Here is a 24,495-nt window from a genome sequence, read left to right on the forward strand (position 1 = left end):
TGACATAAAGACAAACAGCAATTTCCTAACACTTATGCGGGAGAACATCCCGTTCCTCTCGCTCGTAACGCGTCCCACGGCTGTGAGAACCTCGCGAGGCACTTGTATAGATCTCGTCTTTGAGAATCAAGCATTGGTGTACCAAGTCGAACATATATCAGTCTATTTCTCCGACCACAAAGCTTCCTTCATGACTGTCAAGAACTGTTAGTGCAGTCTTTGTTAAAGGAATACGTGTGAAAAAAAAAAAATTCTGTGATAGCGCATACATGTGTTGCTCGATTTCTTTGCCTCAATCTATCGAAAAAGTGAAGCAGCTTATTTGCTGCGCTCAAATTTCGCATTAGGAAGTAACGTAATCGTCGGTAATTTTTTTCATTGGCATCAGTTGCGACATCGTCAGAATGAAGCAAATGTAAACAAGTAGTTTCATTTCATGCAGACATTAAAAGGTGACTTATGGCATGTGTTATACATGAGCCATCGTTCATTGTCTTCAACATGGTCGCTTCTCAACATTCAAGACTTATCTTGATTCTAACTCTAGTGCAATGCTGCCCCAGGCGGCGGCAGCCATTAGTAGTTACCAGCAGACTTACAGGCCGCCAGGCTTACAAACTGACAGACTTACAGGCTGACAGACTTACAAACTGACAGGCTTACAAGCCAAAATAACGTATAGCCGACAAGCTGACAAGCTGACAGCCTGTTGGGTTTCTTGACTGGACATAGGCTTGAAATGGCATGAACATAAAAAGCAGCGATCGACAAAAGGGACAAAACAAAATCGGAAGGATGTACTATTCCTGAAAAGAAATGAACTGGGCGAAACGTTGAATGAAACAATTTTGATTACATGAAGGATGAAAATCTTCATGGTTCATTAAGTTTAGAAGGGAAGGTAGCTTGTGGGATAAAAATTGTTCGTCATACGTAGCTCTAGGGGTCGTTACAGTCCACATTTCTTTGTGCCTGGTTGGATGAACACTTGTGCTTGCTTCTAACTTAGCAAGATTAATTATGGTAACGGTACCATACTTAACAAAAGTTTTATAACACATCAGCCTATTATTATATAAACAGGATGCTGGAAATATTTTATGAAAAGACGTTTAGTAGAAGAAACGTTATGTACAGCAGCAATATCTCGTATGGCTCTTTTCTGCAGCAAATACAGGTTGCGCAAATTTGTTACACCAGTAGTACAACCCACTGTGCTGCAGTATTGCAATAGAGAAGACACTAATACACTGTAGCTCATAATCTTCACATTTCTCACTTCAGCTTTCCAAGAAATGGTAATTCTTAGCTTCTTCATGTCCGGCCTTGATAGTATAAACAAGAATTCGACATCACGCATAACCAGCGCTTCCACTGTGAAGTCCTCCCCAGCCAAACGTAAATTGACTTTCGTACAGGTGTGCAGCGTTCGAGATGATCCATCATAGCTCTTAACCGTTACCACTTTACCTTGTCACATGTCATCTGCCGTCACCATAGTTTGATTAATCGGACTCGCTGAAGCTGCTATGTCGACTAGACCACTCACTTCTTTTCCGTTAATGGGCAACGCTGTTTGCAAAACATTTGATTGAATCAAGTAGGCAGCCTCATTCTGGTTACACGGGTGGGGCTGTACACTCATGTGTATTCGTTTATTGTCACCTTCGCGTCCAAGGCAATATTGAGAAGTTGCACTTCCGGTGGGTGCTGTCATCGCTGTCGATGTATTATCCGGGTAAACTATCGCTGAATAGGTCCAATTATGCTGTGCAGCGTGGCCACGGGCTTCATGGCACACGTCCTTAAGCACCCCAGTAGGTGTTCAGTTGTCTTGGGCGACCTTATTTGCACTTACTTTTGGCATTCCTTTGTCATACCGTGGATGTCTAACGGCACAGTGGACGACTCGGGTAAAGTAGGTTCTGCTAATAAGAGCAGCATTCCGGGAAAGTTGGTAATCCATTACTCATGTCAAAAAAAGTTCTCACAGCGGGCTCAGCTAGCTAACCGTACACTTGGTTAGAAAAGTAGCTCTTGTTGACAGCGTCCCGGGAATGTGCCACTGTGGACCAGAAACACGCGACGCAAAGGAAGGCACAGGCGTACACTTGCCCCAAGCGGCTGCCACGCAAAAAGGGCGCCTCGCGAACTTGGGGGAGCAAACAGACACAACCTTTTTTTTTTCGAAACGCAACTTTACTCTCTCTACGACTCAGGGTACTGTTATCCGCCAGGGTCGTAAGAAGGGGGGCTCGAGGCGGAGGGAAACGCCTGCTGTCAGCGAAGGGGGTCGAACCCGTGGTGGTGGTGAGGCTGCAGGCATGCAGCCCATCGCTTGCAGGACTGTCTCCTCAATGTGTTCCAGACACCTCAGTTACTGAGAAAACACGGGGCATGGGGGTTACCGTGCCGTGTTCATTGCTTGCACTCGACCATCCTGCGCGATCTCGTCCCGAGAGAGTCGCATCAGTCTGCCTCGCTTCTGCACTCGCTGTCTGGCACCAATTTAAACAGTTTAATCTGGCTTGCATGGGTGCTCGTGAGGTGGTCTGTCCACGTCGATCCCTTCGATATTCGTTGGTTCTAGGTGCAGTATGTGACTGTAGGCAGCACCTCTGCAAAAATGTACGGGTTTTTGTGTATAGGTTACGTCTTCGTGGGTTTTCCTGTGTCCTTAACTGTTTGTGACCACGCAGGCCGCGGTAGTCGATCACGCTCTTGTATGCGCCATCCTTTATTTTGCGTGAGAACAGTGTCGCAATCCTCGGAAGTACTGTTGCACATTAATCTATATGGTATCAACTCATCAGCATTCTTTTTCCATGCCCACCTCTGCTAGTAGGAGCTACGGTATGGTGGCTAGCAAACCGGTTTGCTTCGAGGGTGCTCGACGATTTTCTTCGCAGTGATGCCGGTGCACCTCAGTTGTTCAATTGGCAGTGCACAGCAATTATTACGTTTGTTAAGCAACACACAGGGCTGTGTTTTCTGCTCACCATATACGACAGAGCTAACATTAGTATCGCCTCGACTTATCAATTTCAGCGCACGGGCCTCCTCATTGGCAGTCAGTAAAACTTGCTCTGGCATGTTGCAAACAGCGGGGGTACGAATGAGTATTTGTCCATGCTTTACGTACAACGTGACGTTACTGCAGTTCGCAACTGGTACGCTGGAATCATCAGGCGTATCAAGCGAAGGCGTTCCCAATACAGACAGAACCATGCGCGGGGAAGCCTCAATGTTTTCGGGACACTTGACGATATCTCTCGGAATTTCCTATTCTGCGACAATACCTGTCAGCTCTTGTGCTTGCCTTTGATGCTGCGAATGAGTACACCCCTCACTACTGACCAGGAGCAGATCTGGCAAGTCGATCACGACAGTGCCTATGATGACGTCCGGTCCGACAATGGCGTCCTCGCTGACTATGTAGAAGTGAATGGCAGGAAGTTCAGCGTCGTCGACGCGTACCTCTAAATATAGTTCGGCGAGGGATGACTGCTGTCCACCGACTCCCCTGGCAATGTCAAAGACTCCCTGTTCAGCCGCACGGCATGCGTCAGCAGTATCAAGCTCACATCGCAGCCCGCATCGAGAAGGGAAATCATCGTTTCGCCTTCAATGCAAATGTTTTTGTAAACCCTTTTTGAAGGCGTGATGCCTACACTATTGGTCGCATTCTCTCAGCGGCCATGATTCGGACAAAATTTCGCGCTCTGCCCCTCGCAGTTACACTTGGTGCAGTGAAGTGGGCGCCGTGGCTCAGAACACTGGCGTGACCGGTGGCCCCTTTTTTGGCACTTGTAACAACGTACTCCGTCCGCGCGTCGCACTCTTCCTCGCACGGTACTGCTGCGTACAGCATAGTCTACTTGTGTTGACGAAGGAAATGGCTGGTGATCACTGGTGAGTTGGCTTTGGCTGCCGAAGTTTGTGCCGATGGGAATAGTTTTTTGCGGCTTTCTGTAAAATTTCCATAGGCTTTGATGGCTTGAAGCAACTCTTTCACACTTGTGCAGCTTCTGTCACGCAGTGCGAAACTCATTTCTGTCAACCAGAGGCTTCTGACAATCTGGGTAATTGTGTCCGACTGACTTAGCTTGACCCTGGCGCACATCCTTTTCGTTTCTCGGACTTACGTCGCCATCTCCTCCTCCCGACTCTGAACTCGTTCGGCCATTCTTCTCCATAAGTCAGGGAAGCTTTCTTCAGTCATGAAGGCTGATATAAATGTAGCTACGAACTCTTACTATGACTGACGCCTTGCTGCTGACGAGTTTAGCCAATCCTTAGTGGGGCCCTGCAGCTTGAGGTGAAGTGCAGTAAGGCGTTGTTGTTCAGACCAGTTGGCTAGGTCAGCAACACGCGAGAATCTTTCCAGCCAATCTTCGGCATTGATCTGGGTGGTGTTTCCGTGAAAGCTTGGGATTGCGGTAGAGGGGTCTGGACTCACGTGAACAGTTGTCGCTGTCAAGGATGGATTCATCCTCTCCATCATGCGGGCTTTTGCCAGAAGGCCTCGGTGAGCTGTCCCAAGATGGCGTTGCTCGGGCCTGGATCCGGCTGGAACGACGGTGTTGAGGAAGCAGTAGTAGAGCCACCGAGCTCCCGAATCTCCTCGTGCAGTCGTGAGAGCTGGGCGAGATTTTCTTAGAGCTCGTTCGGTGCGCTGCGATCCCAACGTTGCCTGCTCTCCCGTTGAAGCTCGGTGGCGCTCATCGCCTCCTCAGCAGCGTGCGACTGGGCAGCAAGACGCGTGTTGTACGGATGTTCGCCGCCCTGGCTCATATTGACGGGCTTGTGTGATTATCGCACTTCTGAGTGTAAAACAGAACGTTCTCTACCATGGACTCAGCTAGCCAACCGCGCACTTGGTTACTAAACAAGCTGCGGTCGACAGCGGCCCGCAAATGTGCCACTGTGGACCAGAAACACGCGACGGAAAGTAAGGCACAGGCATACACTGACCCTAAGTGGCTCCCACGCAACAAGGGCGCCTCGCGAACTTGGGGGAGCAAATAGACACACAACCTTTCCTTTGAATTGCAACTTTACTCTCTCTACGACTCAGGCTACTGTATACCGCCATGGTCGTAAGACGTGGGGCTGGAGGCGGAGGGAGATGCCGGCGGTCAGCGAAGGGGGTCGAGCGAAGGTTGTCGCGTCCCCCAAGGCATTTCTGTAAGGAATGTCTTAAATAAATGAATAAATAAAGAAAGAAAGAAACCGGGGGTGGCGGCGAGGCTGCAGGCATGAAGCCCACCGCTTGCGCGACTGTCTCCTCAATGTGTTCGAGGCACCTCAGTTTGAGAAAACGGGGCCTGGTTGTCATGGTGCCGTGTTCGTTGCTTACACTCAAGTATTTCGCATTTGGTGTTTAGTTGGTAATCCATTACTCAAGCGCTTGGTGTGTATTTTTATCTTACGTGCACGTATTTTGTGTTCTGAAATAATACACGAGTCATCTCGCAGTCATACACAAGTATGTTATGCGGAGCTCACACCATTTCTTGGCATTGTGTACAAGGAACAATCTCATTTTTTGTATTTTATCCTGTGACGTCGCCCAGCAGTTTTCTCAGAAGCGTTTTCAAAGAACTTCAGCCAAGTGGTTGCCGACGAGGACGTCCCATCTAACATCGCTGGTTTCGCCACTTCAGCTTTGGGACCATTGTCAGCATGTTGTCAGCAATTCCGCATGTTGCTCTATGTCTGACGCCTGCACTTTCAATACCTGCTCCACAAGCACAGCTTTGTCCTGGCTATTGTCATTTCAAAAGGGGCTTACTATTTTATAACTGCCTGGAGTGCTTTTCGTATTCGGACATGTTGATAATGATATTCCACAAGCCTCGGTTGACGAGATCCGCCTCGGCAACTTTAGCCTTACTTGAGATGAACTGGAGCAGATTCGGTGATGTCTCTGTCTCCTTGAGTTGGACTAGTTCTTCATGTTCGGCTTGCTATGACGTGAAGTACGCTTGATCTGCTTCAGCAGTACCAACTCGTACTTCTATCCACATCATGTCGGGCTGCACGAAATACAAAATAAAGGATGCGAGAGTGATCAACTGTTTACTGCTTATATTCGATCTTGTTCTTTATCTTCACATCTTGTTCTTTGACAGAGACATTGCAAAGGTCATGCTTCTCGGTCTGTGTAATGGCACCAGCCACATTCGAGCGAATAATGGACTTTCTGCTTCTTTGGTTCAAGTTGTATACATGCTTGTGTTTTTGTACGACGTAATCATGTTTTCGCCTACGTTTGATACATGCTTCGAACATCTCGCAGTGATTCTCGACGTCTTCCGCCATGGCGGATTTCAGGTGAATTCATCGAAGTGTCGTTTTGGCCGTCGTTCTATTACGATCATTGGGCATATTGTGGACGCTGCCGGCCTACAGCCTGACCCAGAGAAGGTTCGAGACGTGAAAGACTTCCCTGTGACTAAGTATGCGAAAGATGTTCACGGCTTAGTGGAGCTCCGCTCGTATTTTCGCCGGTGTGCGAAAGAACTTTAGAGAAATTGCAAAACTGCTCATAGATCATAAAGAAGACGCCCCTATTAGCTGGGGACTGAACAAGCCGCGGCTTGCTCTGAGTTAGCCACACTCCTCAGAGCACGACTCCCTTTGACCCACTTCGTTACATTAGCCTGAACCAAAGTCTGCACTTACGCGAGTGGTTACAGAATAAACGCTGTTTTGGCCGAACGTCTAATGGAGTTAGCTGTGGCATCGCGTACACGAGTAGGCTGGTGCCCGCATCGGAGCGAAATTACTCCATTCCATGCCGTCAGTTCCTCGCGCTTGCATGGGCAGCTGCGAAATTTCGCCCTTTTTATTGCGTTCGATATTATACGGACAGTCCATGCACGTTTCCACCGTCGTGTTTGCCCTGATGTTGCGTATAAATTCCAAGGACGATAACATCGACGACTCGCGTCGTATGCAGCACGTGCGAGTGAAGGCGTGCGATGGTCCGGTGGCTGAATCTCGAGCGCGTAAGGGAGGATAACGGGGAAGAAGAGCGTCGTCTTCCGTTACGCGCAAGACACCGGGAGGGGGGAGCGTTCTGCTCCTGCGGTTGCTGCGCATGGCGCGGCCGCTGGGCCCCTATTTTGAAAGCCATTTGGGATGGGGACAGAGTGCATGTGCCTAAAGCCCTTGAAGCTTTGCAAATAAATGAGACGCTGTGAAAAATGGCGCCTCCTCCTCGCGCGGCCTTGTCGAGGTGGACGACGCGTCGGTATTGGCCTACTCGCTTCACGTGTGCCTTCGCACCGGCTCCTTTTGCTCACGGTCGAGATCGACCGGAATTTATGCTTGAGAAGCGTCTACCGACTGGCAAGGAGCGCCTGTTAGCGCCGTTGCTCTTCGGTGTTGTGTAGGTTTGCGGACGCCTTGAACTAAGTTTTGTGGTAAGTGCGACGTCACTTTACAGCATTTTCCATTACAATGACCTGCTGCGCATTTGCATTCCGAAATAATTTCAGTGAAGGCAAGACGCTTTTCGCGATACCGCCCGGTAAGCGCGACGTGTTAAGAATGATGACATGAATTCATCGAATTCGGAGAGAGAACTTCAAGCCAACATACTCCGCATGACTATGCGAGGTAAGTTGCGAGTCTCGTATATTATAGTATGCGTAAGACGCGTAACTTGTTTCAGGCCATATCGTAGCAGATATACTATAGTTCACAGAGCATTCTTCTGTTTATGTGCACGATTTACCATGATTTCTATGCGACGTGAACTTTGTTCATATAAGCACTACGTGGTCGTATTTCGCGCCCTTGATTGTTTTGTAGAAGTGCTGCTTGCTCGGCCAGTTGGTTCATAACATGAGAGAATCAGCGAACAAATCGAGACAAAAATGACGATGGCACACCACCGTTGTAGTGTCTCTTTCCGCCGTGTTTGCGTGTCAATTTTTTCCCCGGTTTTATCAAGTTTTATTCGTTTTGTATGCCTACAGGCTGAATTTGCAGGCGCGTGAGGCTGTGTGCAAAAAACGCGATTACGAATCTTTTAAGGCTCCGCACAGTCCTTTTGACAGTTTGAGGCTCCACCGAGCAAACTCATGTTTGGAGACCAACTGTGCCATTGTGGTAAAGACAGTAGCTTTGTTTGCCTTCTCGTGTTCGTCGTTACCTATCGGCCGGTGCATTCGCGATCAGAGGCACCAATGAAAAGCGTGCGTACTCGCCCGAAACCGAGTTACGGGGCGCCTTCTCTTTAAGACGTACGCGCTACATGGCGTGCTCTTTAAAGAGTAAACGTTGAGATGCGGTGGTGGCGCACTCACAAAGAAAACGTGTGGTCGCTCGCTCGTTCAATAGCTCGTTTGGGTGTAGCTTGTTTATCGTTCGCTTGCTTCAGTCGTTTACTCGTTCACTTAGTCGCTCACTTGCTCGGCCGTTCCACTATTAGTTCGTAGCGTAATTTGGTCTCTGAGAGGCACAAACTGATTTCATTTTCTATGTACACAGAGTCCCAACTCGATGATCGGCCGCGCGTATTTTGTCGACATTGAGGCACAAGAAGCATAATCGCACCAGAGGCCATTTCTGAGCCTTTGCTTAGAAGATTGCCAAGCGCGCAAGTTGGTGGCACTGTAGCTTTTCATACTCTATCGAACCTTCAGAGCACCGGTTGTCCTTACCCTCTGCCTGGCTTTGTGCATCATAGCTGGTACGCGTGGGAAACTCCCATGGTAAGGATTACGCGGATTATTAAGCTACTGAGGGCTTTCTGGAGGCCAGGATGTGGCGTTCGATCGTTAGCGTGCTATTTACAACCATCCGGAACAAGATCTTGTGACACACTCTTGACAAATGTTGCGCACATAAATGCAACGCAAGCGATACATTCAGAGACGTCATGACACGGCCTCAGCACTCGTTAAGATTTTTTGAAAAAAAATATTTATCAAAACGGGAAATAGAAGCTGCAGTCATTGACTCTGTATAACCCACCCTATAGAACTTCAGTGCTGTACACGAAGTTACTGGAAGCTAGAAAGCGAAAGCGGACGCTTAAAGCACATCGCCTTGCTATGTGTGCATTAACACGGCGAAAGTCCGCCTCCTACGCTCAAGCATTGTAGGTGGCGCCGCGGTCGAGCAGGGAGCGCGAAAAAGATGAGGAGCGACAAGGAGCAAGGCGGGGAAAGGGAGTGTCGCTGCTTTACGAAGTTCCAGGGGTTTTACATGCTCCGAGTGCTGATAGCTTCATTCGCCCTGTGTTTTTAGCCGCTCTGTGCTTGAAACGAGCGGTAGCACGAAGGTCGATTCGCACACTGCTGCTGCCGCGCTTCATCATGGCAGCGTTTTGACAGCGAGTTAACGCGCTCACCAATTGAAATGTGTTCATGTCTTGTTGTGTGTCCTTGACACCTTGCTTTTTAGTTTAGTTAGTAAGCGAATGTTTATAGGAGTTTATACGGCGAATAAATATACTATCCGTACTTCGTGTAGTTGCCGACTAGTTTGCTATCGCAATAGAAGCTTCGCTTTTCGGGAGAAAATGCGAGTTTTCATTTTGCTATTGGGCCGGCGATCCACAGTAGCTTCCGACCACTATGCCCTCTCTTGCCTTGCCTCTTCGAAAGATTCTACAGGCAGACGCGCTCGATGGGCTCCGTGCTTGCAAGAGTACGCCTACGCGGTCGTATACATGCTCAAAGGCGCAGATTATTTGTCGCGCTACCCTGTGTCCGATTTTGCCTCTTTTGCACACTGAATCCCTTGATTGCGTCTTTTCAGTGAGCCAGTTGTATAACATCAGTGAAACATAGCCTCGGGATGCTGTAGGGTTTTCGTAGGGTTGAACGAGTAGAAATGTTTCCGACTGAGACGAATCTGTATCGCATTTTGCAAACAATTAACTACAGGGAATAATATATCAATTTTTCGTTATTTCTTAAAAAGCTTTCGGATAATGAAGAGCCGATTCTATATTAATTGTTAAACGTTCTTGACATCTCATCGTATATTCACAACGTTACAAACTTGCCATTGGATTGCACGTTACGAAGCGTTCTTTATTAAAAGCAGATTTTGGGTATTATGCATGAATAAGCATTTATTCACATACTCAGGACTGACTCGTAAGTGCGAATTATAGCAGTTTAGCCGGAAAGGTCTGGCTTCTTGACAGATGTAGCCTGTTCCACAATGAGTAGCACAACATGTATTATATAAAGTATGGCCGCCAGGATGGAAATGACAGCACTATTGCTCTAATTTGATGCTTTGTCGCGCACCATTGACAATTTGAATTGCTCGAAAACGATTAGACTCTACAAACAGGGACTATGTTATTCGAAGATTGACTATCCTGGTCGTTATTCGACGCTTTCCAACATTTTCCCGCCTCAATATATTGTGATTTGTTGAATTTTGATGATTGCAAAGATTTTTGATTTAGGACGTTCTTACAATGCAGAAGCAGTCATACATGCACACAAGGAATCGCAAATGCACTGGCAAAAGAGTTACAGGAGCGGAAAGATCGTATCTATGGTTAGCACTTTCGAGTTATTTGATCATGTGTGTCGTAGAACCGGAGCGTCGAGAGCAGCAATTATGGCTAACAAGGGAAACGACTATATTATGATCCGCGCCGTACTCAGTCGCAAATTCCCTTTCTCAACGTTGAACGCCCAGCCTAAGAAACAGGTAAAACATGGAAAAAGATGAAGACCTGAAGGTCCGCACAAAATGACAAATATTTTCACTAACTTCCTCCAGCAGCTAATAGAGCATGCCGCAAGAAGGAAAGATCAGGGTAACTTTCATAAGATTTCATGTGCTCACCATCCAGCGACGTTCGTTGTGGAAAAGACAATGTTAAACAATGGAATCTCGCAAAACACATTGTCAGAACTTTCGGTCGCGAGCGCTGTGCTTTAAGGAAACTCAGAAGGTGCCGACACATAAAATTGCATTCGATTGCACTCTAAACAAACATGAACGCCAAGAAAAGGTTGCACTGAACACGGGACCTACTGAACGCGCCCAACACTAATTACTCTGAAACAGACTCTCCGCTTTAAATGTAGTTACATGGCCCACTCTCGACGGCAAAGAAGAGAAACAGCCCAGGCAGCACGCAAGCACTGGAGAAGTTTGGCCTAATTCTGGCAGACCTTTGTACAAGTCCAAGCCAAACGCTGGCAAGGTGCAACCCCATCGAATGTTGGCCCCGAGCGGGAGCCAAGTTTGGCCGAAACGGCAAATGCAGCAGCCAATGTGTTGAGAGCATGGCACCAGCTCTACGGTACATCGTTGTCATTATCAATGCCAGCTCCAATACAATCGCCGCTGCACGACGAGTACTAAAACTACGCTGGTTCAAAAAAAGAAAAAAAATTACCGACGATTACGTCACTTCCTAATGCGAAATTTGAGCGCAGCAAATAAGCTGTTTCACCTTTTCGATAGATTGAGGCAAAGAAATCGAGCAACACATGTATGCGCTATCACCGAATTTTTTTTTATTTTTCACACGTATTCCTTTAACAAAGACTCCACTAACAGTTCTTGACAGTCATGAAGGAAGCTTTGTGGTCGGAGAAATAGACTGATATATGTTTGACTTGGTACACCAATGCTTGATTCTCAAAGACGAGATCTATACAAGTGCCTCGCGAGGTTGTCACAGCCGTGGGACGCGTTACGAGCGAGAGGAACGGGATGTTCTCCGGCATAAGTGTTAGGAAATTGCTGTTTGTCTTTATGTCAACATTAAAGTCCCCCACTACTAACATCGGTGTGGATCGATGGACGGTTAATGCGAGTTGCAGGAAGTGCACGACGTCTTTCGTGAGTGCGGTAGCGGACTCACGAAAGCGGTATCAGTCGGTCGCTGCTAGCGCTGGGGGGATGAAAGGGGGGCGGAGCTGGTTATGAGGCCGACGATAACGCCGACGACGACGCGATACCCAGGAACGGACGCCAAAGAGCCATTTGTGTAGCCAGCCCTCCTCCACAGTCTCTCCTCCTCCCTTCCATCATCCTCCCTCGCCCGGAGAGCCGACAGCGCGCATGCGCGGCGGCGGAGCAGATTCGTCGGCGAGCTACGACGCGAAACCCAGGAACGGACGCCAAAGAGCCATTTGTGTAGCCAGCCCTCCTCCACAGTCTCTCCTCCTCCCTTCCATCATCCTCCCTCGCCCGGAGAGCCGACAGCGCGCATGCGCGGCGGCGGAGCAGCAGATTCGTCGGCGAGCTGGTTACGAGGCCGACGACAACGCCGACAACGCCGACGACGACGACGACGCGAAACCCAGGAACGGACGCCAAAGAGCTGCGCTCTAAAAACGACGGACCTTGTGCCAGTGGCACATTAATTAGCATCCAGGCGGGATATCAGGTCGGTCCAACGTTCAGATCGTATGGGCAGTTCATTGGCCCAATGACAGTCTAATGTTGGCAGCGTGGTGCAAATATGGGCTGTCCCATTCTGATAGAGATGCAACGATCAATCAATCAATCAATCAATCAATCGATCAATCAATCAGTCAGTCAATCAATCAAAACGTGAGGTTTACTTATACAATTCAAAGAAGGGCTACAAAAATGGTTGGACCATTACCCTATGTGGCTAGCAGCTGGTCCAATACACAAAAATAAATATACAGGTCAACCAAGTACATATCTGCTCAATGAGAAAGAACATTATTTGCATGAACACGTACTTTCTTTAAGGAAGAATTATTACGTTTGTCTAGACAAGAACGATGACCCGGATTATAAATACAATGAACAATATTACTACCATGGGGCAACAAGGCAAGCTATATTGGACCGACATTCCGTTTACTTGCCAAGGTAGATTGCTAAGTTGGGTTGGGCACAGCAGTGGCACATATTAAGGATACATTTCGTATTTAAATATTTTAATGCTTTACTGGCTCGACCTGCTAAGCATGAATAACCTTTCAAAAAGCCCATGCATTGGGCAAATCCTGGGAAGAAGATACCCTTTGCTGAGTGTCTCGTTGTGACTCTTCAGCAGAGTTAATCGCACAGCGACAGGAAAGAAGAACTACTATTCTTGTGGAGATGTTCGATACATAATTTTTGTTTGAGCACATGTTGTAGTTTAGAGATTTGTTGGTGAAATAACTGGGTGTGGTAGTAGCTACGCGTAAATACGCGAAACTTGCAGAAGAATTCGCTGCATATACATGTGCTAACCTAAGCGACGGTTTCTTTGAAGAGCAATTTCCTATTCGGCCTTTTTTCTGCCTATCTTACCGTACTTCCATACCCCCTGCCCTCTTGCCATGTCTCGTACACCCATGTAGGCCTGGTCAGCGCTATGAATGAACCGGCAGCTTGGCTAGTTGGTCGCGTATTATAATTACAGTACATTAGCACAAAATGACACACGGACACAAAATAACAGCGTGTACATGGACGAGCGCTGCAAGTAACTGTTGATTCGCATACCACCCCCTGCTACTTGCGCAACTTATTGCGCATGCGCACCTTCGCACTATCGCCTCACGAGGGGAGACACCAACACAACAGGATCGCGCTTATGAAAGACTGGCTTGCATAAATGTGCATTAGCGAAGCTTCCGTAAGCTTGCATTCGTCTCTGTACGAATTCGTGAAAGCAGTTCTTTAAAACCCGCGAGCGTAGTTTTGTGTTGTCTATCCTCGTGATGCGGTGATGCCTATGCAGTAATCAGCGAACGCAGTTCTGTATACTCTAATACCGGACGCTCGGGAATCTCCGTTACCGGAAAACTGCACTGTTTGTCGTCTACTAACGAACACTTACGTTTGCTGGATCATCGTAAAAGGGACCGGAGAAGTCACTGCAATTTGCGAAGAGCCCGTAATCTCCTGTCGAGGCGACCGCTGACGACCGTGCTGACGGATTGTAGTAGCGCCCACTGAGTCCAACCGAGAGGGATAAAGATAAGCCTGGGATCAGCTTGGCTATGCTTCGGAGCCGCTCCATGTTTTCTCGCTTTCGAAGTGCATGGGAAAAGAGATAAGCGCAGATTTCAGCAGCGAGGCTATAATGAAGGGGCTCACCGTAAATATTGATTTCAAGACACAGTACACAGCTTTAGCTCAGCGAGTTGGGCGTACGAGCGGGATTAGCGAGTTAGCGGGTTAAAAATGCACATGCGCAAAACGCTGAACGAGTCATGTAGTTTAAAGTATGCACTACTTTGTCCCGATCCGACGGAGCTGGACCTCCGTTGTTCACGTCAATGGTGTGGCATGCATGATGGCGGTAGGCGCTACCCGCTTCGAAACGAATTTGGCGCTGCAGAACAACTGAATATTGGTAAGCGCAATTCTAAGACGCACGGAGAGCACAGGACAAGCGCTAAGTCGAAAGTTAGCGCTTGTCCTGTGTTTTTGTGTCTATCTCTTGTCCTGTCTTGGAATTGCACATAGAAGTATTCAGTTGGTAAGCATGAACAAAGTAGCCCAGCAACAAATTTTGCAAACGTGCATGGAATTGCTGTTGCACAATTAATTTCATCCAAAGCAAATGACTGCAAAGTGGCTTTGGCTTAGTCTCTGGCCACTGCGACGACACATTATTGTGGTTAACTTTCTGGAGTTTTCGGAATTTCTTCCCACTTCTAACATCTTAGGCTTAAAAAGCAAATGATGATGATGATTTGTTAGCATCCAATTTCAAACTGGGCGGTGACAAATAGTCACCTAGCCTGCTTGATTTATTCCGGTATCCTAAACATGTTTTTTATTCTAGCATTTTCGTATACATTTCCTTGCCGTTATATTTTTATTTAAAATTCTTGTACCACTACATATGCCTGTAAAAGATGCAGTCATATAACTTTCTAACTTGCTTTTTTCCGCTGATGCTATAAACGTGTCCTGCTCATTTCGACTGTTGGCCATTTGATATTTCCGTGCACTTTAAATCCAATCGACTGTGCACGATATACGTAACCTGCGGGTCTCGGTGGGTGAATCCGTTCGCAGCCCGCGAGGATGTCCTGAGTGGCCTCGAAATTTTCGCTGCAGTATGCACATGCCTCATCTTGTTAATAATGCTCGCCTCGGTACGTTTTTGTTTTTAGGCAACCAGCTCTAGTCTCGATATAGCAAGGCCCTGCCCGCTATGTCCTAGTACAGATGTTCCCTTCTAATTTCTTTCTTGTCACTGTTGTAATTCTCCGCGGTGTTTTCAATACGACAACATTGTATAGCCCATGAGGCGAGAAAGACAACGCAGTTGTCGGCGTGACCACCGCTGATCCAAAATGTCATCGAGCCCTCGACCATTGGTAGGAGTCCAACCCACGACCTTTCTTAGGAGTCTAGCGTTTAACCAATAACACTGCGTTGCTGCAAGTCTAAGCGTCGCGCGGTGGTCGCAATGCTTTCGCATTCATCCACGTAAGTATAACTTAGTGCCCCTGGAATTTTTGCTTCCATTCATCGCATCTAATTCGCTGTCTCTCTTTCTCTCACTTTCTGTTTGATCACTCCTGGCTGTCTGTTTACACCTTCAATCACCCTGTACTTGGTTGCCTACATTCTTGACCTCTTGGTATAATCTGTGTCCACGCTTTTCTGGCAGAGGCTTTAGGAATGGCAGCGCCACCATCGGCGAAGTCGAGTGGTAGGCCCAATGACTGGTGAGTCCTAATTTCGCCCCCGATCGGCAGATACAGAAAGTAAGAGTGCAGCGCGCTCCTGAATGCCATTGCACTGTTTCGCGTAGTTTTCAAACGCACATGCATTGTGTGGCGAATAAATACATTTTCTTAAGGAGAGCAGTTACGCAAGATTTAAAAACGTAATTGAATATGATTCCACGGACGTAAGCAACGCGATCATACGGCTTGCTAAAACTAACTTTCCTAACTTTCCGCAAATTTGGTTTGCGGCACATTAACGCTATTTTGCGTAATCGCGCTCTTACACTAACGTTAGACCTAAACAGTCTATGACATATCGGTAAAACAGTTAGGATACACGAACTCTGGTATCCCAGCTCGAGTTGCTAGTCTCACCAGCTTCAGGCACTGCTAACTCAGCTGCAGATATGTGTATCGCAACGAGCACAACTGCATCTCAATTCTCCATAATTACTTCTTTGCAGGACACAATTCATCATCAGCGTACCAAAAGGTCATCGCTTTTAGTCATCGCTGTTAAAAAAGAACCCCAGGTTCTTTTCTTTTTCCTATAATAAAGTAGTCCCAAACGAAACTGTCGGCATTGGAATCTGTGAATTGTCATGTACTATGTAAAAATGCAAGGAGTGTCTGTTTTTTTCTTTGCTGCCAGCAGTAAGGAACGTAGAAACACAGAAACTGTCTAATCCAGCTTTTCGTTGCTTCTCTCATCGCAAATTGTACGCTGTAGATTCTTAATTTACCCGAAACCCGGTGCGACATAAAAAAAGCAGGAGGGTAAGAACCTAAGCGGTGACGTATATGCGAAGGCGACGGGAAGGATTTGAGTAGATCACTCTCAGCGATGAAAGCAAGTAAAATCTTCGTATAAACGTCTGGTTTTATTAAAAAAATTCAACTGTACAAAAGCACTCGAATATAAAGGGCGTTCTCCGAAACTATTTAACTACGACGGAGTGATGAAGCAGGACTACCGCTGCAAACAGCCGTCACGAGAATCCTAACCAGCAAATGCTTGTTTTCTTTACACCTGCTGTCGTCTAACATCAATTATTTTCACTGGTGACAAGATATGCCACCTCAAGAGAAACTCCGGCATTCGCAAAAAAGAAAATTTTGAGCGTCCTACAGAAAGTAGGACGCTCAAAAGTATATAATTTTTTTTCAAATTGCACCATTGCAACAAGAGTTAAGGCAATCTCAGTGAAGATTGTGGTACGCGATGCAACTAATGCATCGCATACCACGAGTATAGATCCTCATATTCGTTGTATCGTCGAAGGTAGCACGCATGGAACTTTCCGTGTAAAGTAGAATGAAATAGCTCACAAGTCGGGAAATGCTCGAGCTGTGACACGCTCATTTAGTTAACACGTTTAAGCAAGTTGAAATAATTACCGCAGTCTGTTTTTATTTCTCTTTCCTCTCTTTAACGCATTGTGGGAACCAGCTCGGCTTAAATTCGTTGCTGCGATAAGTTTGTTCGTTGGAGCGACATGTTAACAAATCAATCTTGGGAAAAATTCATTCTGTGCTCATCCTACAGAAAGTTACAGAACGGTCGGCTGAGGTGTGCCTTCTCCACAAGTGACGCAAGCACGAACTTATAAAAAATATTGCTTTGAAAGTAAATACTGGTTAGCGATGACAACATATCCATAATAACGCGACCAGTTAGTGTTATAAAATATTGTGAGAACCTGGGCTGATCGCAGTTCTGATGCCAAACTATGCCCAACTTTTAAAAGCAAAGAAAATAGGTGCAGTTAACTCGAATTTGGGTAAACATTATTTGGATAGTTTTCTTCAACTCTTTAAGTCACATTCAGAGTTGGTCGTTGGCAGGTCAATGATCGGCGGTCGAAGACTGCAAGCAAAATGCGCCCTCTCTCTTGTTACCTCTCTCTCGTTCGTTCGCTCTTTTGTCTTTTCGAGTCAGTCAGTTGGATTGGCTATCATCGTCGATGGTGTCTGCGCAATTCTGGGTTTCACAATTATTATTGACGCTTGTTTAGCATAAATGTCGAGTTTAAAAGAATACACACGTTGCAGACATGCCAAACATGCACATGGATTTTTGGATGATGTAGATTATTTGGCAGTAATAGAGCCCATACCTTGAATATAGCTTGGTGCATTTTTTTTATTTAACAGGCGAAGCTCTTCGCTCAAGTTGCCATAACGTGAAAAGTGAACTATGGGTTTGCTCTTGTAAGGGGCATATATATATATATATATATATTTGCGTGGCTACAAACGTTTCTTGAAATTTCGCTAGTAGTAATTGGGCCGCTATGGGGTAGAATCTATCGCGTGAAATTCTTTGATGAAAGCTTGCTCGCCGGTGATGGCAGCCAATCTGCTCACTCAGTGTGTGGGCCGAGCATGTCGCATCAGCTCCATATTTTCCTATGATTCTCGGCGGAAAATCGCATTTTGGGGTGAAATCCACTGCTAATCGAAAGAACAACTGCTAAGGACCCGAAGAAAGCATTCTCTACCAGGCGGGCGCGTCTTTCGGCCGTCAATCGTTCATTCCTCTCGCTACGCGTGGCGCGAGATCTGCGCCTAACGCGAACGCCTCGACGCCTCGAACGCCTCCGCCGCAGCGGTGGTTGAGAGAGCTCGGCCTAGCGCGCCGACGGAGATACCCAGGCCCTGCTTCATGGTTGAAGTCGTGAGCGTGGAATGCGAAGACATGCAACCGGAGGAGTTCGGAAAGGAATTAGGTTGGTGTGAACTTAGAAGAACCACAAAGAAGCGATGCAGCGGTGGGGCCAGATTGTTCGGAACAAGAGAAGCAGGGAAGAAGCTCCGTCGGGGATGCAACAAATAAAAACAAATGGAAGAACGAACGCAAGGTGCGACAAATCATCAAAGCAAGTAGGCTGCCTAACCTGCCAAAAAAAGACTACAGAGTTGTCGTGCGTCCACGTGGAGGACTTAACGTATGGGACTGCAAGCTGGATCGCATTTACTGCTGCCTGCGCAACGCTGCCGGGGTCGGCCGAGAGACAGCGGAGTACATGGAATTCATAAGCCAACTGACGAAAATGTTCTCGAGAAGCTAAACGAACTAGCTAAACACCTAGAGCTTCCACAGCTCTCGGCTGCAGGTATCTAAGCCGTTCACCGACTTCCTGCTAAAGAAAATTGTAATAAACCCGCCCCGTATTGGCGCGCTTTTCATCCCGCCTAACTGGAGATACTTAGCTCAATAGGAAAAGAGACTTGAGGAAACTAGAATCAAAGGTTTACTTCAATGAAAATCTAACTGTCCAGAACAAAAGACTGTTTTAGGAAATGAAATCAAAGGCACGTGAAATGAATTTTCAGTTCGCGTGGATCAAAGACGGCAAAATGTTCGTGCGGCGTAGCTCTAAAGACCGGGTTATAAAAATAACAACAGTGGAAGATCTGGACAAGATATGATAAGGTATTTGACGGTTTTTCTTTGTCTATCGCTGTGACGATGCACTAATCTATGGCGACATATTATCAAACATGTGGCTATCAGGATGCAACTTCTTCCCGACAACTAAATGTTTCGCGAGATGGAAGGCAGCTTTCCTTGCTTCATCTTAATTCGCGCAGTTTAACGAATAAAACTGAGTTGATTGATACATTGCTGGATGACCTCAATCATCAGTTAGAATTTTTGTCTTTCACTGAAACGTGGCCCTCTGATAAATCTGCTAATGTACATTTTGCTGGTTACACGTGTATTTCTGTCTCCAGAAGTGGCAAGAGAGGAGGGGGCGTTGTAATATATGTGCAAAATAACGTTCAGTTTGAAATAGTATCCGAATACTCGCTTGTAGATCATCACTGTGAAAGCTCACTGATAAAATGTACCAATTCAATGTTACTTGTAGTTTACAGACCTCCTTCCGGTAATGTTAATAAGTTCCTTGCATACCTTGAACAGATTTAGCATTACCTGCTATGTATTAGCCTCCCCGTCATTGTTACCGGCGACTTTAACATCAACTTACTCTCAGAGGACAGCAGTAAGCAGCGTCTTATTGACACATTTTATTCTTTTGGTTCCCAAACTGTCATTGGTATACCTACTAGGGTGGCCAATAAATCTGAAACTTTGCTTGACCTGTGCTTCACAAATTACCCTGTTGCTCAATGAGATGCTGGTGTATTAACATCAGGAATAAGCGATCACTTGCCCATTTTTATGTTTTTTATGCCACACTGTTCCCATCATAACCGCTTCAAAGACGATTATCCTATCTTGTATAGAAAAAAAAACAGTAGACAAAATAGTACTTTTGGGCGTCTTGTTGAGGAAGCGAAGTGTAGCACTGTACCGCAAGAGAGTAACCCTGTAGTCGCATATGATACCTTTATAGAAAATGTCAAAGGACTTTATGACTTGGCATTTCCTCTTGTTGAACTTAAGGCGCATAAGAAGTCCTGAAAACCGTGAATTGACGCCTCCCTTATGAAGCGCATAAGAGAAGGTGATAAGCTGTTTGCCTTGTTCATAGAAACAAAGAATATTCCTTATTTACTGCAATATAAGAAGCTCAGGAACAACTGAAATTCCGGTTTAAAGCGAGCTCGAGCCGTCTACTAAGAAAATAAATTTAAGGATGTTTGCAATAATTCTAGAAAAATTTGAAGATGTGTCAAAAGCTTCACCTTGACAAAAACAACGAATGATATTTGGCAACTCTTGGTCCAGGGTGCGCATTATTCAGGTACAGCACCTGTCGACAAGTTTAATGAAATTTTTTGAAAGCCGGGTTATCTGTCAACCCCGTCACAAGCAACACTGATTGCACGTCATACATTAGGCGTTGTGCTGAGTCGCCGATATTCCTCACTCCCGCTACTGAATTAGACATTCATGAGCACCTGCAGAAAAAAAAAATGATAGTGCATGTCCGATAGACGAAATGAAGCGTGAGCCTATAAAAGCGATTTCTCATACCATTGTTCGGCCACTCTCACATATTCAACTTAATTCTTTGCACCGGAACGTATCCTGATAAACTAAAGATCGCAACGGTGATAGAAAAGTTCAAAGGACGCGAGAAAGGCGACCTTGCCAATCACCGGCCGATCTCGGTCTTGCCGACATTCTCAAAAGTTTTTTTAACAGGCCATTTATGCTAGGTTCTCTTAGTTTTTTCAACAAAACAACATAATAACTAAGCAGCAGTATGGCTTTCAAAAACAAAAATCTACTGAAGCGGCCCTATTGGAAAGAAAAGATGAGATTATTGCGAACGTCGAGCACAAACTGTTCACTTTAGGCTTGTTCCTTCATTTCCGTAAAGCATGTGACTCGGTAAAGCACGACAAATTATTAGACAAACTGTATAAACATGGTATTAGAGGAGTAGCTTTAGATTTTTTTTTCACATCAGTCAGTCAGTCAGTGTTTTATTTTCACCAAACAAAAACATCTGTGAAAAAGCGGAGACGGCGAAAAAGCTCCGGATTCTGCAGCTTGACTAAGCACCGTCCACTCTGTAGGAGCAATGACAGGGTAAATATACAAGCAAAAAGAGAATTATAAAGTTAGAGGGCAAACACACAAGCGAAAGCAAATAATTATTATACACCAGTACGAAAAATTGTACATACAGGGTCATTATTGCATATAATAAAGCAAGAGAAGACAAATTGGCATCGTACTTCTATGCTTAGTGAAAACAATGATATAATTCAATACAATTTAAGGAATACGCAGTTACAGAAACAAGCTAACTACACTGGTGGGTTTAGTGTTTAGTGGTTGAAAGCTACCTTAAAAATCGGGTTCAATACACTGCCTTTAACGACTTCAAATTTAGGATGGGGCACACAACATGCCGCGTTCCTCAGGGGTCAACTCTTGGGCCGTTGCTTTTTGTAATTTATGTATATGATATCGTAAATGTACCACACACGCCACATTTAACATTATATGCAGACGACAGCAGCGCTTTCTTTTCCGGCACGAATTTAATATTATTACATGATCAGGCTAACGATTGGCTGCAGGAACTGCCAAAATGGCTTAAAATTAACAGTTTAGAATTAAACATAGAAAACCAAGTATGTTATATTTAGACTTCGTAATAAGCCAGCTCCTGACGAGAACTTTTTTCGTTTTCGTAATCAAGTAATCGACCGAGTTACATCGTACATATATATTGGTATACTTTTTAACGAATTCCTAGATTGGTCTATGCATACAAGTAATGTCCATGCAAATGTGTCACGAGGAATTGGTATCATATGCAAATTTCGAAGCATTCCAGTGTGGATAAAGAAAAAGCTGTACTACACTTTGATACAGTCACAAATTCATTACTGTCTACTTGTGCGGGGTACCACGACAAAAACTAACATGGAAAGCATACGTCTACTTCAGAAAAGAGTATTACGTATAATCGAAGGTGAACAATAGCATTGTCACACAGCGCCAACATTTAAAAAGCAACAATCCTGACTATTAGCAGTATATAAAAAAAATCGATACTCTATTACATAACCAAAGCGTGTCTGATCCATGTGGTTTCGGAAATAAATACCTTCGAAGAGAACACTCCCACGACTAGCGACATACGTCTTACAAAAGGGAAAAGCTGCGCACAACTACGGCACCTACAAGCTTGATTACCTAATACCAGATTGCATGCACAGACACCCTAATGCATTGTGCATTATCGAAAGAAGCACTTCTGTCCTCACCCTGAAAAAAATTATGCATATCTACCTATTATCATTACAGTAGGGACCGACTATGTAGGCAAATGGTCACCTTTGTTGTACGAAATTGTTATATTTTCAATGTTGTTCATTATATCGTCTAGTGCTTGTATAATTACTCTTCAAGTCGTCATAACTTACACATACTGCGTATCCTTGCAGTTATATGAGGTTTCCACTACTTTTTTAACTGTCTTAAACTATGAATTGCCTTTTTTTTACGGTTCTTTTTTTAGTATTCTCATTGAAGTTGAGGCATTTATTTGCCTTTTCGCCGGCGTCCACGGAAAATCTGTACATAGTTGTCCGAAATAAACAAACTTCAAAGACAGCATTTGCATAAACAGCAAAGAAAATATAGTGGTGCTGAGCACGCCTTCTGAGGACCGGGCCAGGAAATATGGGGCTATCAATAAGCTCCGACTTGGAGAACAAGAATTCGAAGCAAGCGCTTACAGAACAGCTCCTGATAACACATCCAAGGGTCTCATGAGAGGAATATCCCAGGAGGAGAGTCCGGAGGACATAGCGACCAGTCTGGTCACGCCACACAATCCTGGAGTCTTGCACGCCATGAGAATGGGTAACACAAACAACGTGATCGTTTCATTTAAATATTTTCACGTCCCAAGATATGTGATTATCCAATGCTCCTTGTATAAAAAGCACATCGAAGTATGCTATGGATGTGGAAGAACAGGGAACAGGGCTCACGTGTGCCCCAACCCTGAAGACAAGATTTGCCGAGGGTGTGGGTGCAAGAATCCACAGCAGGAAAACAACTGCGATGCGGAGTGCCAAGTGTGCGGCAAAGACCATCTCACGGGACACAAGATGTGCAAGGCAAGATACAAGATACGGTACCTGGTCAGAAGAAACCGCTGGGAGCGACGGATGAGGGACGAAGAAGAGACCGAATAGGAAGAGTACTACTACCACAACTACAAAGAAACCAGGGGGAGCAACAGCAACAACCATAAGACTGTAACGAGCAAGCAGCCCTCAACCGACAAAGAAGAAACAAGCAGGAAAAACTATGGAAGAGACCGCTCCGTTTCCTTCCCAAGACTGCCCTGGCAAGCCGGTCGCCGACGCTCCAGGTCCATGATCAGATTGTGGAGGAGATCAAGGTCGACGTCCGGTTTGAAAACTATTCGAGGGGGAGACGGCAGCGAATCACAGGTGGGCTGGGTGAACGCGGTCTCCGGCACTGCTACTGAATCGCCTAAAGTTAAGGGGTCTGCCCCTTATCAGGAAATGATACAGATTACAGACACGTTAGAACAGATTACTCGAGAGAATGCAACGCTTAAAGATGTGATCAATTATCTCAGGGGCAGAAAACGCGAAGCTTCAGCAGCGAAAAAAGAATGGCAACACACTCCCCGCCAGTACGACGTCGACGCCTATTCGAGCTCTAAAGCCCGTTCCCACACAAGCGAACGGGGAAGCACCACCGCAGAAAAGGAGGGCGCAAGGAACTGTTGAAGAAAAGAGTATGTTTGCAATCGATGAGGTTATGGAAACGTTTAAGGCAATGTTCGATGGGCTATACCAACAAGTCACAAACATGTATGTAGAGATTAAGCAACGATTCGATGTATTAAAGAATAGAGCAGCGGGACTAGAAAGCACATCAAAGGACGTTCGGCCGGCAGGCGCAGGATCTGTTAAAAGCAAACTGTATAGCAGACCAAATGCGGTAGAAAATAGCAAGGCCACCGGGGAAGAACAGATAAATCAACATGGCGCCGCGTAACCAATACGCGATTTGGCAATGGAACTGCCGCGGGTATCGTCGCAAGCGAGGAAACTTGCAGCAGTTCGTAACAAGTAAGGAGACGCCAGATATCATCGCCCTGCAGGGGACAGAGGGAATGGCAAAATTATAGGAGTATAAATCAGTGCTTCCGGCGAGAAGGCAACCGTCACGACGCTGATACACATAAACCTCGGCTATCGAGCACGATACCGGTCTGCGCGGCATAGACCACGCCCTAATTGAAATGGGAGGCGATTGCCTCCCATAAAGAAGAGGGAAGTCTATTTATTCTTCACTTATACGGTCCACCCGTACAAAAGCGCAAATTCGGCCCACTCTTCCACAAAGTATTGAGCG

At 46.0% G+C, this 24,495-nt stretch overlaps 1 protein-coding gene across 1 annotated transcript in view; it reads right to left on the reverse strand.

The window, feature by feature from the left end:
- The window catches only part of LOC135916399 (uncharacterized), a 208,680-nt gene that overhangs the window by 69,943 nt on the left and 114,242 nt on the right, over positions 1-24,495 (reverse strand). Inside the window, exon 10 of the mRNA XM_065449749.2 lies at positions 13,808-13,999. Within this exon, the coding sequence (XP_065305821.1) occupies positions 13,808-13,999 (192 nt within the window). The remainder of the gene's footprint in view (positions 1-13,807; positions 14,000-24,495) is intronic.

This window comes from Dermacentor albipictus, unplaced genomic scaffold (genome assembly GCF_038994185.2).
Source record: "Dermacentor albipictus isolate Rhodes 1998 colony unplaced genomic scaffold, USDA_Dalb.pri_finalv2 scaffold_15, whole genome shotgun sequence".
NCBI lineage: Eukaryota > Metazoa > Arthropoda > Arachnida > Ixodida > Ixodidae > Dermacentor > Dermacentor albipictus.